At 36.1% G+C, this 19,018-nt stretch overlaps 1 protein-coding gene across 3 annotated transcripts in view; it reads left to right on the top strand.

Moving 5' to 3' along the window:
• The window catches only part of LOC126457766 (cleavage and polyadenylation specificity factor subunit 1), a 296,801-nt gene that overhangs the window by 228,579 nt on the left and 49,204 nt on the right, over positions 1-19,018 (top strand). For all 3 annotated transcript variants that reach the window (XM_050094330.1, XM_050094331.1, XM_050094332.1), the window contains 2 exons: positions 4,664-4,849; positions 13,055-13,144. In XM_050094330.1, the coding sequence (XP_049950287.1) occupies positions 4,664-4,849; positions 13,055-13,144 (276 nt within the window). The remainder of the gene's footprint in view (positions 1-4,663; positions 4,850-13,054; positions 13,145-19,018) is intronic.

Here is a 19,018-nt window from a genome sequence, read left to right as displayed (position 1 = left end):
TAGGAAATTGATTATATACACAAAACTAAGCACAAAATTAGACCTGGTTGTCTATTCCTTAAGACTGAGGGCCAGCCTTTCTCTTTTATGGAAATTCAGATTATACTTATGTATGTTAATAATAATTAGGCAAAAATGAAAATAAAATGAATTTAAGGAGGCAGATGGCAAAACAAGAGAGGAAGTAAAAAGATCCCAGCTTGCTTCGTCACAGTGTGCCTAAGTGACAAAAGTCCTCTCAAACTCCAGCTGTCACTACTTCACATAAGTAAGTCAGTAACACACAAAAAATAATGAAAATGGTTTTTGAGCTGTAACAATTTGTGCTAGACACTGTATTAATTATACTTTTAAGTTCATAGGAGTCCCTATGATGTCTGAAGTTAATTTACAGTACATTATTAGCATTCTCATGATTCCACAACTCCACTTGAGTTATTCATTTCTTTCCTGATTCAGTCTAGTTACTGTAAAATATTATATGCTGTCTCATTTCATACAAAACCAGCGTGAACCAACAATTATTAATGTCCATGTCTACTTTCCATGCTTTGGTGCTTAACTGTGCATGTTGCACTCACCTACAACTCACTCTGCAGACTCCTTCAGACCAACTGTTGTGTGCCAAGACAGTAGGTGCCCAGCCACTCCTATACCCAAACAATGAGGCATTCCCTGGGCTCTGGCCCAGCAGCGATGAGTAAGGATAAGACTCATTATGTAAGAAATGTGTTGATGAAATGTACACTTATAAGTTCTAAGGAACTTGAAGGCTTCGTATCATAATGTGGAAAGAATAGTATAACCTACAAAATAAATTGAAAAAATGGAGAACCATTAAAATAAAAATCAGTAAATAAACTAAATACAAACAGAGCAAGTGAACAACAGATTGTTAAAATTCAGTTGCAGCCTGTGGCCAAACAGTATGGTGGTGCAGTTTCCTCACCAAGAAATACATTAAGAAAGGAGAGAGAATTGGTGCACTGCCCAGGCTTTTGTAATGCATGATATAAACAGTCACTTACTCTTGTCACTGCAGCAACTCGTAATAATACTAAAAGGCGTCGGCCTACACAGGAGAAAGTATGTATATGAAAAAATTTCTCTCTTCCATAAATAACAGAGAGTGCTGTTTTAAGTTTCTTTGTTTTCAAAAACCAGTAGCATTCAGTAGCAGCTCTGAAAGAAGTTCTGAAAAACTGGAAGAGTAATTGAGGAATTTCTGTGGTAGAAGAAGAGAGGTTGCAAATAGGTACCCAATGAACTTGATTTTTTTTCCTTCCCTCCTGGCTTATAATGTTGCATACTTATTTTGTTCTCCCACCAGATTATATGTCAGTACTCCATCTTCAGTGCTCCCTCTTTTGTGATACTTGTCCAAATCTCTTGAATTTTCATTCACTCCTTCCCTAATTTTTGTAATGTCACACTCAAAAGCTATTAGCTGATTTTGTGTGCAAGTTTTAACAGTGTCCCTTTTCTGTAACTGATTATACAAAATACCCACAGGAGTCATAATTTTATAAAAAAACGAGAGCCGGAAAATGAGCCTTGCATCCTTTAAAATCACTACTAAGCCATTAAAGTCATTGCTGAGCTGCAGGTTTTTAGAATGGTGTTTTCATTACACAATTTTTCCCGATTGCTCATATTACTCAAGCACTTGATAATATCTTCCCTTTATTCGAAAAGTGTTGAAACTCGTTGACTGGGAATTCCATTGAGTAGGCACTGAACATCACAGTCATTTTTGTATTGTTTCATCGAGAATTGCTGTTCTCTGTGGAGGTGTTGAAAAGAAGTTGTGAAGTCCCTAAAGTTTAGTAAAAAATATTTCCACATTTTATTTATTGAAGTGGCTTTAAGCATAATGAGATTCAGCCAATGGGCATAATAGTGAACACACGGAGCATTGGAAGACTTTTGCTTAACATAACCTGTGTCCCACCTGACAAGTCACTCACGATGGTTGCACCATCATATGTTTGTGCAATTAGTTTGTGTGGACAGTTTGCCAAGCAGGACTGGGCATCATGTTTTTCTGATGCTATGACATCCCATAATCTTCCAACTGGTTGGTCATTAATGATTTACCTGTGTACGATAACAATCTGGAAAACGCAAGCTACATCACTGGTTTCATCAGCTTATTACAGCCAAAAATGCCTCATCTTTTAATTTCCTTTTGGCAGACTTGAAGTATGTGTTGGAGTAGTTCATATTAAATGGTTTTGGAGGTGCCTTTGAAAACTGTTCTTTTTCTAAATGTGATTTAATATAGAGTCTAATTCTGCACTAAAATTAATCAGTGTGTGAAAAATGCCAGGGCTGGAAGTTGATACATTCTCATCATGTCCTCTAAGGGCAACTTCAGCACACCATAGACATGTATACAGTTAATAATTAGAAGTTAGTATGTACCTATTATTGGTAACTTTTGGTTATGTAATGCCATGGCTCTTTTGTGTATCCATTGTCTAATTGGGTAGTTATATTTTCATTGCCTAGACTTGCCAGATTCAAAACATTATTCGTATGGACTGAAGAAAATTCATGTTCCCTAATTTTGTAATGGAGGTGTTGAATGTTATAGAATCTGCCTTCAGTCCATGAAAGCTCTCCTCCAAATAATACGCAAGGAAAACAATATAAGGTATTTTTCAAATCAAAGCCACACAGCCATTCGTGCATGCTGCACAGTCCAGAGTTAAATTTTCTGTTGAACTGATGACTTTTCATTCTAACTATCTGAAAAATTGTCATAACAGGAGACGGCCTACTGACTCTCTTGATTTCTAATTTTTCTTCAAAGTTCCATAAATTGAAGGATTCAGAGAACAAGGGAATCACCTGCTGCATTATCTCACATATTTACTTGTTACTTGAACCTTAAAACTCGCTGTAGCACACACTGGAGTAACGAACACAGTGCACGGTAAATAGTTACTTCATTTGCAGTTAGAGTGAACTGGTAAGGGAATGTGAGAATCCCGCTGCTTTGTTTGCAAACCTGACAGTCCTCGTTCTCTTCGGGGAGTTCGAACTCTGTTTCTTTGGGTGGCATGGTGGCTCAGGTAAGGTGTTTATTCAGCTGGTGGCACATTATATGATAACATTGTTGCCAAGCATTGGCTCTGCAACATGCATCCCCCCCACCCCCACCCCACCCAGCCCAAGACAGCCTATTCTGCGTTTGCAAGTGCAGTACAACCCCAAGGTGCCATCAGCAAAATTCCTCCTCTCTCTGTTGCATTCAGTGCTTAATGCCAGATCCTGGACATTTCAAAAGAAATATTCGTGAATGGCATGCTACTACTCCACTTGTGTAGAAAGCTCAAAAAGCAAACATAGTTAGCAAAATTATTTCTAAGAGTTGCGCAGACCTATACAGCAGTCGCATCTGTTAGAACTGGTGTTCCGGAAATGGATTGTCTGAAGTGAAGTGAAGTGCATGTCAGAAGTCAAGTATCAACAAATGGACTGAGGAATCAATCATATAATAAATGTGAGGTAGAAAACTATTCCTCTAGCTTGTGGACCATTATGTTCTTCCTGGAAACTAGGATTTTTTTTCCTGTTGTAAGTTTTTCCATCAGTGGTGGTGAGAATGGTGCCTCGTTCAAAAAGCTTGCCCTACATGTAGCAGTCTTAAACAATGCAATAAAAGCAATGTAATCTTAATAGTGGATATATCAGTATCAGTTTCTCTCTCTCTCTCTCCTCTCTCTCTCTCTCTCTCTCTCTCTCTCTCTCTCTCTCTCTCTCTCTGTCTCTCTCTCTCTCTCTTTCCTGATCCTAACTAACCTTTTCATTCACTGTATGGGTGATAAGGTTTAGTACAGGCAAGGGCAGTCTTTGGGGACCAGTGGGCCTAATTCACATACTTACCTGAATTTGCGGGCTGCCTCATTATGTTGCACGACGGCAGTGATTCTAGTGTGTAAAGTCAAAAATGAAGCTTTCATGACTTTAATGTTTACAGCGTGAGTCACCAATATGAACGGCACACCTATCTCAATATATCACACCAACAAATTACATCTCAAAACATTCATTTTTGAAAATACATTCATTTTATTTTCATCCCATCAGCTGTTTACATTTATTTACATATCAGTCTTTACTTATGATGTTTCACAACAGCTGTCTTACCATCAGTTTCAACAGCAGCTGTGTTCCAATTCATCCAAAATGGACAAGAATTATTTGCTAATGTTAATATGAGAAAAAAATAGAAAAACGCAATACACCAATGAAATAGGCAACCCCAGCTGACAAACAATAAGAGTAGCTTTGAAAAATTCTCACGTGGGCCGTATTGAGACCAGTCATGGGCTGATTCCGGCCCGTAGGCCACCAGTTGTCCAACCAGGGTTTAGTGCAGTGGTAAGAGACAATTATAATAATGACTTTAAGGCTGTATGTAACCAAAACTTTTAGTAATACTGTGTCATAAAAATGAATTAATTCATTACTGGAGCGAACAGTAAGTTGTGTCTTACTATAACACAATATGATATCTTTTTGAGTTATCTGTGCAAAGTTCAATTTGCTGTGTGTGTGTGTGTGTGTGTGTGTGTGTGTGTGTGTGTGTGTGTGTGTGAAAAATGCAGAAATAATAATACATGTAACAAATTTAAAGTATCTCTTTCTTTAACAGGCTGAACTCCGTATCTGTGTGTTGCCTACTCATCTGTCATATGATGCACCATGGCCTGTTAGGAAAGTTCCATTACGGTGCACTCCTCACTTTGCTACATACCATCTGGAAAGCAAGACGTACTGTGTTGTTACAAGTTTAGCTGAGCCTACAAATAAATATTATAAGTTCAATGGGGAGGACAAGGTATGATCACTAACATGAACTTCAAAATATCTTATCATTTCATGTAGCTTTACTGTCTAGGTAACGTCTGAAAACAAAACGAGTTTTTTTCACAGTTGCTGACCAGTTTTTAATTGGCTGCAGATTTTATGCATATTTATCTCAAAATGCCCACATTAGTATTTTTCTTGTTAATTTTTAAAATTCCTTTGTACTGTTTATCTATGTTTGAACCAACATCAATTATAAAACTATTACTGCATGCAATTTGTCAGTTCAGTACAGCACATCAAATAAGCAAGCGGAAAAATGCCCATGGCTAAGGAGAAGAAAGAAACATTAATATAATAGAGGTTTTTAATTTAGCCTACATTATGATCATCACCCAAATCCCTTAGCAGGATTGAAGGTCACTTTCTTGCATGGTGCAGATTTTGTGTAACTTGACCTAAATATTTGTTTTGAAAAAGGAAAACGGAAGTGACAATGACAAGACCAAGAGTTAAAAGAATTTTAATTAGATAATTGTTTGGAACAGAAAGGCAAGAGAATGAGATGGTGGGATGTTATTATGAATTTGATAGACAATAATTAATAGTAATCAAATCAACAAGTAGTTGCAGCAGGAGTGATAGATGCCAGATAGAGAGAGGCATGAGAGATAAAAGCTGTAATTTTTTATCCGGAGAAAATAGCTGATAAAACATTGTAGTAGTAGTAGGGTGGTGGTAGTAGTAGTAGTAGTAGTAGTAGTAGTAGTAGTAGTAGCAGCAGCAGCAGTAATGATGATGATAATGATGACGATAATAAGACAGCATCAGAGTATGTTGCTGTTAGGCAGTTTGTAGAATTTTGTGACAAAGAAGACATGATAGGAAGGACGAATTTGACTAAGGGAATATTAATGAATTGCATACTGTATATAAATTAGGAAGTTATTTATTTAATGCTGCTAACTTTGCTTCATAGCCACTTGTTTTCTGGCTTTCCAGTGAAACATTTTATGTTGTTATAATTTTTCAGAAATTATACATGTGGACAATAGATTAGTAGCAGTTTGATGCAAGTGCTCAGGTAGAAAGTAATGACGACATGTAATTAGCCATCGAGTTGCCATGTTCCATTCAGTGGCTATCTTAGAATAACTTTCATTCAATGAAATAGGTCTTTTGACTTCTTATTTTGGCTTTGCCGAGTAAGATGCAGTATTCTGTTCAATCTTTCTGAAAATTTTCTTCTGTTAGTATTTTTATATAATGTTATGTAAGTGTTGGATGTTGTCATCATATTTAAATATCTCTCTTGACCTACTGGTGTGTCACCACATTGCCATGATTTCTAGCTTGAGGAGGTAAAATTTCTTTTTAATAAACAGAGATACATGAATTCAAAGGTTGGCAAAAATCAAGTGTGACTATTCTTTCAATTATTTTGTCACAGCAGTAATTTTTTGACAGACTGTTGAGTCCCTTTAGTAATTCCATAGAGAAGTCACTTGTTATCAATCCCATCAAACGGAAGCAATGGTTAGCATTTTAAAAACTATTGATACGAGGGTTGGAATTTTAATAGTGGCAACTATTTATTTACAGCTCATACAAAATAGATAAATGTTTCAAAGTTTTACTGACCTTCAAAGTAGTCACCAGCATTATGTATAATCCGTTGCCAGCAATGTGGAAGTCATAGGATACTTATGGCAGTGCCAGTTTTTTTGACAATTTGAGCAGTGCGGTCTGTTGCCCTACGAATCTGTAGCAGTTCTGAAGCGAATGCCATGAAGTGTTTCCTTCCATTTAGAAACAGAGTTGAATTTACAAAGGCTTAAGTCAGTGGAATGCAGTAGGTGGTGTTGCACGTAGCAGCCCCATCAGTCAAACAAATCAGTAACAGCTTGCACTGTGTGTGCTTGAGCATTGTCCTGCAAAATGATGGTCAGGCCCTGCAGAAAGTGTCATCACTTCTGTCTCTAAGCTGGTCGTACGTTGTGTTCCAAAAATGAACAGCATAGAGACAGAAGTGACGACACTTTCTGCAGGACCTGACCATCATTTTGCAGGACAACGCTCAAGCACATACAGTGCAAGCTATTACTGATTTGTTTGACTGATGGGGCTGCTGCGTGCTATACCACCTACTACACTCCCCTGACTTAAGCCCTCATAAGTTCAACTCGAAAGGAAAGAAACACTTCACGGCATTCGCTTCAGAACTGCTACAAATTCGTCAGGCAAAAGACCACGCCGCTCGAACTGTCAACACAACTTGTACTGCTAAGAGTATCCTACGACTTCCACATCGCTGGCAATGGGTTGTACACAATGCTGGTGACTACTTTGAATGTCAGTAAAACTTTAAAACGCATATTTGTTTTGTACAAGCTGTAAATATATAGTTGCCACTATTGAAGTTCTAACCCTTGTATGTAAACTATTGGCTTTAAATCTGTGCATGCTTTGATATCCTATTGCAGTGTATTGTCAACTCCTATTTTCTTTATTTTTCTTTCTTTTCTAAAAAATATTCTGTTTATTTCAGAGACCTTCTCAATAAAATTTTAAAAAGCATTAAAATATTACTGCCAAATATCATCATTTTAACAACTGTATTTTGCGTAAGAAACCTAAGAATATTTGTACAGAGTTTACATTCATTAATTTTACTATAGATTAGAATGTTTTATTGCGTTCACACAAATAAAATAGCCTTTCATTCATGACAAATTATTTCAGAAAAGTTCGAGAACAGTGTGACATCTATGTAATTTTGTATGTCTTGTGGTTCAGCTTTCTGTTTGAAGGTTATCATTAGCAGTTTTAGATTTGTTAGGAATATTCCTGTGCTAAATGAAACATTCGTGATATTAGTTAGCAGAAACTCTTCGTTGTTTGACCTTTTCTTAATGCGACCATATCTGAGATATCACCTGAATGACGGGATTATTCTTTTCTTTTCAAGTGCTCTTATTTTCTTTAATTTTTTTTATTTCTTACTATGTTTAATGACAGGATGTTTTCATTATGTTGAGGTGAGTGGATATAAATGGGCAATATATTGATTTTGGGGGTCTTTTACATCATTGTTTTGTATTCCAATTAATTTTTAATCAATCTTTGCAGTGTGCCTGTATATAATGTTCACAAAAATGTTAGTAATCTGTGTGGTGTCTTCAACAGTTTCACCTTCACTTGTGCCTACATTATTATTAATAACTTTACAAATAATTTTAATTTGTTACGTTTACATATTTAACATTCGAGTCATCTATTCGTTTTTTTTTTTTTTTTTCCCCTCCTCTAATAGTTCAATTTTCCTGTAGCTTCCTTCATGTGGTTTCAAAGCTGCAATTTATTTTACTGCTGTATTTACCTCAGTAAGAGCCTCTGGTTATCTTCTTATGTCCTGTGTTATCCATATATTACTTTTTACATGAACTTTTATTGCCTTCACTGGGTATGCAACATCAAAACAGCATTTAAAATTACATGAAAATGACTCGTGCTTTGTTCACATAATCATGTATTGAATTTTCCCTAGCTACTCTTTTTTTTTTTAGCAAGCAATTGAAAATTCTAATGTTTATTATCAGCCTCTTAATTATACAATTGTCATTGGTCTTATGGATATTATTAAGCACAAAATTAATTGTCTTGTGGTCTGTTGCATTATTGTTCTCCACTTCACTGTCATAATCACGTCTTTGTTTGCCAGTAAATATCTGCCCATTTATTGTTCCACTCCCCCGATTGCACTTGGTGGTCTCTTGTACATTTGGTTGCAGGTTATGAGATTACTAATGTAAGTACTTGATCCCTTTTAGTATTTGAATTTTGATATTGAATTTGGAGTCAATTTTGATTGAGTATGAAGTTCAGTTAAATGTACTTCCAGATTTTCTAAAAAGAACATCCAAGACACCAGCCTCTATGTCTACATACATAGTCTGCAAGCTGCTAAACAATGATTGGCAGAGGGTACTTTCTACCAGTATTATTGATCTTCTGTCTTATTCCAGTCAATACTGAATCAGGAAAAATGGCTGCTTATAGGCATTTGCACATTCCCTAATCTCTCTCTTCCTGTTCTCGTAATTTCTGTACAAAGTATACTATGATGATAGTCGCAAGGGTTATGTAAATTTGCCACAGCATTTCACAAGAACTAAGTCGTCTTTCTTCCAACAATTCCTGTTTAAGTTCTCTAAGCACTTTTGTATGGGCTACACAGAATTGCTACAATCCTAATTGTGTGTCTTTGAATTCATTTGATTTTCATTGCTATACTTACTTGATAAGGACTCCAAATACTGGAACAATACTCTATAGTTTGTAGCACTAGTATCTTGTATGTGATGTTCCTTACAGATACATTTTACTGACTGGGAACCCTTCTTCCTCAATGTTATGGGCATTATCTTGCATTTGTCTACATTGAAAGAGAACTGTCATTCGTTACATCAAGTGGAACTTGTGTCCAAGCTGTTCTGCATTTTGTTACATTTCTCTAGTGATGATAATTTCCTGTAGGCAACAGCAGTGTCATTATCAGCAGTAAGTTTGGGGGGATGGGTGATCTTTCTGAATAGAACATCAGCCATGCATACTACAACCATTTATGTTGAGTTGATGAGGAAGCTCCAGGAATCTGGTTACTGATCTCTCACACCACGGTGTTGATTGGATCCATTTTTTGTAGCTTGGTAGGTGGTAAAACTTGGTTTTAATTTACCACACTACCGGTTTCACACCTTACATCTGCATCTTCAGGTGCAACATATATATTTAATTATTGGGATATAATTATGAACTGTATTGCAAATTTGTGCTGTTATATAAAGATTATTACATTAATTCATCACAGGTGCACCCAACATTCTAACGAAGGCTGCTTGGGAAGGTGGTCCAGGTAATATTCTCTACCAATGTTGCTGTGTCTATAGGAAAAAGAAACAGTGCTGAAGCCGAATGTAGGGTGCACCAGAGTATATGGCTGTAAGTTGTGAAACTGGTAGCGTGGTCAATTAAAAGCAAGGTTTTACCAGTAGTCACTGTTGTTTTTGTTCATCACTTCCCTTAAGGACATTTATAACAGTGTGTGGTGAATAAGTCTTAGAAAGTGACAAAGTGCAATCAATTTTACTGCTAAGCAACAGCACCACATTTAATTGTTGCACTCACCCCCCCCCCCCCCCCACCCACCACCCCCACCCACCATGGCAGTACTTCAAACAAAACTTTAACCCTAATCCCTTTCTCCACCTGAGTATTGAATACACAGAATTTTACAAGAAAAATATTTTCACACTATCAACCAGACTGGAATGTGAAAGTGCTTATTTTGAATGTTACAGATGAAATTTTCATATTTATTGGAATCCACCAAAGAACTTTGTTGGTCCATCTACCATCCATTTACGTGGATACAAATTCATCCTAAATTCATTTCATTCTCATTACAGCCATGATTACGTCTGTCACAAACAGGCTCTTCCTTGTTCATTTGTTGGATTTTTTAAAATGTTCTAGCAGTTCTCAAAATGCATATCTTCACTGCTCGCTGAGCAGCCCACTGTTTCTGATCAGTCTTTGTTTTAAAAGTCCATGTCTCATTCCTGCATCTCGAAACAAGTAATAAACATTAATCATAAACTTTCCTTTTTAGACCATTGGAAAATTCATTTTCAAAATGTAATTAACTCTGTGATAATTGAGAGAAAAATATCCCAGGTGTTGGTATTGATAAGAATCATTTCATGGGGAACAAATATGGATGGACTGCTTACCGACCCACACTACTGACAGTCATGTGAATCAGAGTCTGCTACTCCATGGACCAAATGTATTGCAGGTGACGCAAAGACTGACTGCCAAATGGTAAAATTGACTAGGGACTTGATTCTGCTGCTGCATGATCAGTATGCAAACCGATTGTATTGATCCCAGCATCTGAAATTCAGACTGAGACTGCAGCTATCATCTCGCAAAAATTGATAGATTTACCAATAGAGGGGTTCTCAAAGGCCATACTGATTTGTGAATCCATGTAACAGTTTTTCGGCCCAGGTAAAAGACTATTGGGAATGGTGGAAAGATATAACTCTGGCAGTGACTTTAGGCTACTACAGTCTGCTGAAAATTATTTTAGGATCGACACTTCGGCAGGATAACATGCTGGTGCGGAGCAGTCTTGCACATAACTCCGTGTAATTTTACATTTAAGTCAACACTCAAACTATTCAGTGTGCAAAGATGGAACTGACATCAGTGTCTGGAAGAGCTGCACTGTGTTTTCCATTTCATTTTAATTGTGGCTACAAATTTTAACACAATATGCAGCAGTATTACAAATATGCATTTCCTGGTAACTACAAAATTTTGAATTGTGGGGAAACTTTTTTGGTATTTAATTTAGATAAACACATTACATGTATGAAATTGGAAGAATACATCATATTTTTATCTGTCTCGAGCCAGAATTCTCTTAAAGATCTGAACATAAGATAAATTGAGTTAATGATGCTACACTCCCATGTCAAAACTTGAGCATTCCACCTGTTTGGTTTGATGAAGAAAAACAGTGTCTTAGGTTTATAACTAATCTGTTATTACATTTTCTGACCATACTTTATAATTATTTATATCAAAACAGGAAACTTATCAGTTTGGAAGAAAGAAGAATAGTGATAACAAAATACACTACCTCAGTATTTGAGCAGTTATGATGCAGACAATGAGAACAATTTTTTTATATGGTCAACATTAAGTTCCTAATAGGAATTTCATCTTCGCTCAGTTTCAGATAACAACCTTCTGAGTAATAATTGAAACTTACAATTTCTTCTGTACAAGAACTTACACTGTGCACACCTAATATTCAGCGAAATCCACTTGGGCATTTTTGTGTGATGGAAATCGGGAAAAGGGAAGGGGGCATTGACTGCCTAGTAATGTTACTCACGTTGCTGTGATCCACACTGTCACTGTTGTCATTTGATTATTGCTGTTATTCAACTGTGTGTCATTTGCTACAATGATTTTTTTAAATACCTCCATTCCATCAGTTATTTTCTGTGATATGCTGCATATTATTGACAGTCTTTAGAGATCACTTCCCCATCAACTTTGTAACTGAGTACTTCAACTGCAGACAGCACTTTCTTTTTATAAGCAATCGCTGCTACAATGTAACCTTTAATTACGGTCTGTATTAGCTGTGCTTGGTTGAAATGGGAATGAAAAAATGACTGCCTAGTGACTGTATGCCAGTATGTTTTTACCAGCTTGTCGATTTTGTGTGAGTTAACCATGGTTTATAAAGAGATATTAGATCCATAAGATTCACGATTTTGAAGTTATCACTTACTTCAATGCTGAAGCAAGTCATCTCTCCCTTTCAGTTTGCCTTGGTAGGCGTCTTGCCAGCAACAATAGAATGTTTGGGAGAAATATCAAGATGATGTAGGAATGTAACAAGTACCTTGTAAGGCAGTGCCCTGGCCAAGAGAACAATGCTGAACATTTCCACTGAATGACATTCGACAATCTTGCTTCTGACATTGTTTAGTATTGCACGTTAAACAATGGTAATGAGAAATAAAATATTAACTCAGCAACTGTGAGATGTAGAAACAAACAAAAACTTGGTGCCCATAAATGATCTCACAGGACAGTAACCCACTTGAAACTGCAGCATAGCGCAAGCAGGAAGCGTTAAAGTGGTGGAGCTGAACATTGGTAATTTGTAATGTTTGTTTGTCTATCCTAAAGCAATTTTGAGCACCATCTAGGCATGTTCAGCTACTGTTGTCTCGGTATCTTCCTACATAGAGTTTTGCTAAATAGCTAATAACATGGACTTTAGAGATACAACTGCTTCTAATACTTTCTATTTAGGGACAGTGAAGTGCAGAACTCTAGGATCCATAGACAGGTTAGTGGAGTTGGAATAACAATTTAAGTAAGGTCAAATAAGATATACTTTCATTATTGGAAGTGTGTGAGGTTTCTCAATGTAGTAACACTGTGTTTTATAATTTGTTTTAAACCTTATGTGAGTACATGTAGTACAATGATGTACATTATGTGTGTTACTTGCTGCAGAAAATAAATAATTTTAAGAACTCTGTGACTGTGTTGTAATTTATGTGTTTTCAGTTCAGTATGTAATCATGAGCACATGATACACATTTAATATGCAAATTTTAAAATTTTTTCTTCTTATTTGCAGGAACTTACAATTGAGGAGCGGAATGAGAGGTTTCCTTTGCCACTGCAAGAAAGGTTCAGCATTCTCCTCTTCTCTCCTGTTTCCTGGGAGGTAAATTCTCTTGCTAATAACTGTTAAACATTCATTATCTAATTTAAATATTAGATATGAAAATGGAATAAATGAAGTGCACACAAATTTAGTACATGAGGAAAAGAATGGCTGGAATACTACAAAGAATTATAAACAAGTCTATAAGAAGGCAATGATAATAAGCATGGGTGCAACAGGATTTACTGTTTAGACCCGCAGATACTGCTGAAAACTCTGTGAATAATAGTGAAACCCCAGGTCATGGTTTCAGAAGAGTGCATTTATGTAGTGTCAGTGTTTTCATATTGAAGCAATTAATTCAGACGTGATGAAAGTTAAGTTTAAAAGCCCGTGTTTTTTTATTTACTACACAAAAGTTCATATTTTCTAGCTTTCGGATATAATGAAAGAGGAGGGCTATTCACATAATTTAATATAAGTAGTAAGGATATTATTTATATTTCTTACAATCTCAAATGCAACTAAGGGGTGAGACATAGCTGCCCCTTGTCACAGACAGATTTTGGACTTCATGGTCTGTCCTGAAGATGATGATATCTTGTATGCATCTAAAAACATATTGGGAAATAACAGGAGGGGGAAGGAAAGATTAGCAGAGCACCTTACAGAGAGTGTAGAGGGGGTCCACAAGCGTACAAGACAAAATTCCTGTGATTAATGGAATGGAAGGAGCACATTTTGTAGGTTCAACCCACGTTACAGACAGAGAGTATTGAAAGAAATTAGAGCAGTACAAGATTATAATTTTTGTAACAGTTCCCAGAAAAGGAAAAAAAGTGTTTGATCAGAACATTAGAGGGCTGGAAAACAAGATAGATGAGCTTATTGTATGCTTAGATGATGTGGAAAATTCTGAAGGGGTAGATGTTCTGTGCCTCTCTGAACACCATGTAACCACAAATATGGAGAAGTTAAATATCAGGGATTATAGACATCCATCATTTGCACATAGAGTTAACAAGGAAAAAGGAGGAGTTGCAACATGTGCAAAAGTTAGATACGACATCAAAACTATTGAAACAAACAGTTTTTGTGTTGATCAGAACCTATAGGCATGTGCTTGTGAGTTGTTACTGCAGAATACTTCTCTGATAATTGTTACAGTCTACAGATCCCCTCTAGGAAGCTTTCAGCTATTTATAAGAAATGTAGAAGCATTATTGAACTACCTGTCAGACAGGAAAAAACAGCTATTAGTTTGTGGATATTTCAGTGTAGATTTCTTAAAAGGTACGGACAGGAAAATGCACTAGAATTATTATTTGGGTGTTTCAATCTAATTTAAGAACTCAGTTTTCCAACTTTTGTGCAGCAAAATAGTAGGACACTGATAACATTTTTATAGACAATGCTCAGGTTGAAACAATTCGTGTGTACCCAATTGCTAACGGGCTATCTGATCATGATGCACAATTAATGGAAATAAAGAGTATGGCAGTTTACGACCTGGACACAAGTTCATGTAAACTAATGAGGCTTATTAATGAGAACAGGATACAGTGTTTTAATAAGAGTAAGCTAGAAGGGTTGGTACGGGATGAGGCGTTTGTAGAAAGAGATACAGTTGTCAAATTCAATTTATTCCATAGTAAATTTGTGTCAGTATTTGAAAGTTGCTTTCCTAAAATATTATCCAAAAGAACCATCAAAAAAGTAAGTCATGGGTAATGAAGGGAATTAAAATCTCATGGAAGAGGAAGTGGGAAATTTATTTAAAAAAACAGAGTAAGTCAAGAACAGACATTACTTTCATACTACTAAAATGCTGTAGTATTTTAAGGAAAGTCATTAAAACGTCCAGAAGTATACATGTCCTGACAGGAATAAATAATGCAATTAATACGATTAAAACTATAGGAGACATTGACAAACGAAAGACAGGACAGTCAGTCAGTGTACAAGATTCTGTAACAATTAAAATAAATTACCTAGTAAAGAGGAGATCAGAGAGATCAACAACCACCTTAAGAATAATAAGGCAGCTGGAGAGGATTTTCAGTAGTGGCAAATCTACTAAAGCTGGCAAATAATGGAACTCTAGATGTGCTAGTCCAACATTTTGAGGAGATCTGGAGAACTGGTATGATACCAACTGAATGGCAGTCAGCTTTAATCCATCCTCTACACAAAAAAGGCGATAAAAAGAATGTCAATAACTATATGGGTATCTCATTAGTATCTGTTCCATATAACATTCTCTCCAAAGTGATACAGAACAGAATAGAAGGTCATCTTGACCAACTGATTGGGGAATGTCAAGCTGGTTTCCAAAAGGGCCGTTCTTGTGCAGAACAGATCTTTAACCTGAAGAATATCATCAGGTACAAAAAAACTTGAGGAAATAACTGTATGGTCATGTTTGTTGATTTTCAGACGGCATATGACTCCATCGACCGACAGGCATTAATGAGTATTTTGGAAGAGTTTGGGTGGATGATACATCAACAAAGCTCATCAAACAAACTCTTACTAACACAGTGTCAAAAATAAAATTTATGGGTGAGATATCAAAACCCTTTACAATCAGAATGGGCGTAAGACAAGGAGATGGACTATCCCTACTCCTTTTCAACTGAGTCTAGGGAAATATCATTCGAGAGTGGAGAAAGTTGTTAGCCCAAGAAGAAACAAATGAAGAGCAGTTCAGACTTGGTCCTAAAAACAAAGGGGTGTACATTGACTTCTTGGCCTTTGCGGATTACCTACCCATTTTTGCTAACAACGTAGAGTCAGCAGTGAACAAGATCAATAGACTGTCAGAAATTGCTGTAAAAGTTGGACTCCAGATCTCTAGTCAAAAGACAAAATATATGACGAACATCTGTAATGGACCTGAATGGATGATTAACAATCTGGAAAAAATTGGATGAGTTAAGAATTTCAGTTATCTCGTGAAGTCATCCAAGAGAATGTATTAGGAGAAGAAGCAATTAATGTCAGGATGGGCAAGTTAGACCAAGTATACCCACTGGCAAAGAATACCTATGACAAAAAGTCTATGAGTATGGGGGCCAAGTTCCGACATTATAATACAGTTGTAAAACCTGAGGGCTTATATGCATCTGAAATTTTGACCATGAATAGACAAGCTCAAGCTGAGTGGCTGTAAAAGCGAGTGTGTAGGATATTGAGGAAAATCTTAGGTAATGATGATGGCAGGAAAATCCTTGACCTCACCAGGAATCGAACCCGGGACCCCGTGCACGGGAAGCAAAACGCTACGGCAAGACGCGAGCAGTGGACCCCTAGGTAATAGATGGTTTGATGGACAATGGCGTATGAGAGCAAATGAGGACTTGTACAGCAAGGCAGAACCCATCACAACATCCATTAAGAAGAGATGATTATTATTTTACAGTCACCTCATGAGGATGGATGGTGATCGAGTAAAAAAAAAAAAAAAAAAAATAATGGAGTTTCATCCGATCGAAGAAAACAAGTCCAATATGGTTCGAAGAATGTGAAAAGGAGCTTAGGCAGATTGGTATCTCAGAGAGAGAAATTCCTGACCGGAACAAATTTAGAAGATTGGTTAACAACTACCAAGGTTTTAAAATGGCATCAACGTCCAAAGACAGAGAGGACCATTATCCGAAGAGTATAAACAGGCACTTCTTGGTGGGCTCAGAAGATACTGACAGGAAGTCAAAGCTGGAACAAGGACAAGACCTGGACACTAGAGTGAACTTGGTTGTTACCACGCAGTCCATAGAGGCTCAGCTCGATAAAATAATTCACAAGTTGCAAGTACTTTTAACAATTACTTTCTGAGAACATTAGTAAATATAGGATTAAATGGTTCATTTGAAGAAGCAAGAGAGTATATTAAAATGTCATTCCACAAAGCTTTAAGCAACTAGAAGTAGCTCCAACTTACTTCACGGAAACTAATACAGTTATAAAAATTCTAAAACACAAAAGCACTTGGGGTTTAGTATTTCAAACAGAATTTTGAAAATTTGTTCCAACTTAACAAGTAATGTCCTCAGTGATATATGCAATTGTTAAACCACTTAATAACAAAGATGACAAGACACATTAAACAATTATAATTTAGATCAATTTAAAATAAGCTAATTTTGTACACATATATTTACAGACTACTAGTTAGAGACAATCATTAGATTTACTCCTGGTATACAATAGTTTTTTTTTTTTTTTTACAAATAACTTATTATATAATGTAATGCCACATTGTTCACTTATATCTCACTATCAGTCACTGCACACACTATACACACATTGTTTAATAACACTTCACTCACTACACACACACACACACACACACACACACACACACACACTGGTGATCTCAAGGTCATTTTCTGCATATTTGTATAACATTTTTTATCAAACCCCTACTCTCTTTAGCTAAGTAATCTTTCAATGTATAAAAGGTATTGCATAACAGGTACTTTTTAGCTGCCTTTTTAAATAAGTATATTTTTGCAATTTCTTTAATCTCTTTTAGTAATTTATTGTACAGTTTTATTCCTTGGTAGAAAATGCTGTTTTGAGTTTTATGTTTATTTTTTCTTGGTAAATGTAAGTTGAGGTTATCTCTTGTTGCATGGTCATGGACAGAGCTGTTTGTGCAGTAATTACCAATGTTATTTTTGATATGTACAACTGACTGGTAAATGTATTCACATGGAGCAATTAAATTCCCCAGCGTTCTGAACAGATCTTTACAATGAACTCTAGTAGTATTTTTGATTATTATTCTTATGGGTCTTTTCTGGAGTTTGAAAATTGTGTTCATATTCTGTGCATTTGTTCCTCAAAAAGAAATGCCATTGCTAAGAATTGAGTGTTCATATGAATAATATGTAACTAAAAGACACTGCATGTTACACACTGATGATAGGATTGTAAGGGCATAACATGCCGATGACATTCCGTTTGCAAGTACCTTTGTGTGTTCACACCACTTCAACTGAGAATCAGTATTCATTCCTAGAAATTTTGCATTTTTTACACAGTCTATAGAGGTGCCATCTACATTTGGCATTAGTTTTCTTTATGTTCAATATCAGTTTATTACTTATTGACCAATGATAAACTTCCTTGAGAGTTTCATTTGCTTTCTCAGCAAGGAGTTCTCTTGTTTTGTCAGTGACTATAATATTGTTGTCATCAGCGAAAAGAATTTTTTTACCATGAGTAACACTACTGGGAAAGTCATTGATGTATATCAGGAACAGTATTGGTCCTAATATGCCACCTTGCGGAACCCCTATATTAATGTATTTTGGTTCTGATGAGTGTTTTACTAAATGTTTAGATCTATTTGAAGTATGTGTTATCTCTACTCTTTGTACCATATCTGTTAGGTATGATCAAAACCAGTCATTAGCTACCCCTCTTATTCCTAATGCTTCTAATTTATTTAATAAAATCGTGTGGTCGACTGTATCACACACCTTCGAAAGATCCAAAAATATGCCTGTTACTCACTCATCTTTATCAAGAGCAGCAAGTACAACTTTTGTGAATTCTACTATGGCTGACTGTATTTTTGCCACTTTGGAAACCAAACTGTGATTTGCTTAAAAGATTGTATTTATTCAGGTAATTCATTAATCTGTCTTTCATAATAGCTTCTATTATTTTTGGAAATGCTGACAGCAGGGAAATGAGCCAGTAATTTTCTGTCTTCTGCATTACCTTTCTTAAACAAAGGCACAACTCTTGCCTGTTTTAACTGCTCTGGAAATGTACCTGATGTGAAGGCTTCATTTATTATATTTGTTAAGGGGCCTTGTATAATCCCTATGCCTTGTTTCAGTACATACATTGGTACTTCATCTAAGCCTACTGACTTTTTATTTTTTAGTTTTTGAATTGTTTTACTGACTTCATTCTCTGTGA

This window comes from Schistocerca serialis, chromosome 2 (assembly GCF_023864345.2).
Source record: "Schistocerca serialis cubense isolate TAMUIC-IGC-003099 chromosome 2, iqSchSeri2.2, whole genome shotgun sequence".
NCBI classification, from domain to species: domain Eukaryota; kingdom Metazoa; phylum Arthropoda; class Insecta; order Orthoptera; family Acrididae; genus Schistocerca; species Schistocerca serialis.
The sequence above is the reverse complement of the archived record's forward strand: the minus strand, read 5'-3'. Positions and strand labels throughout refer to the sequence as shown.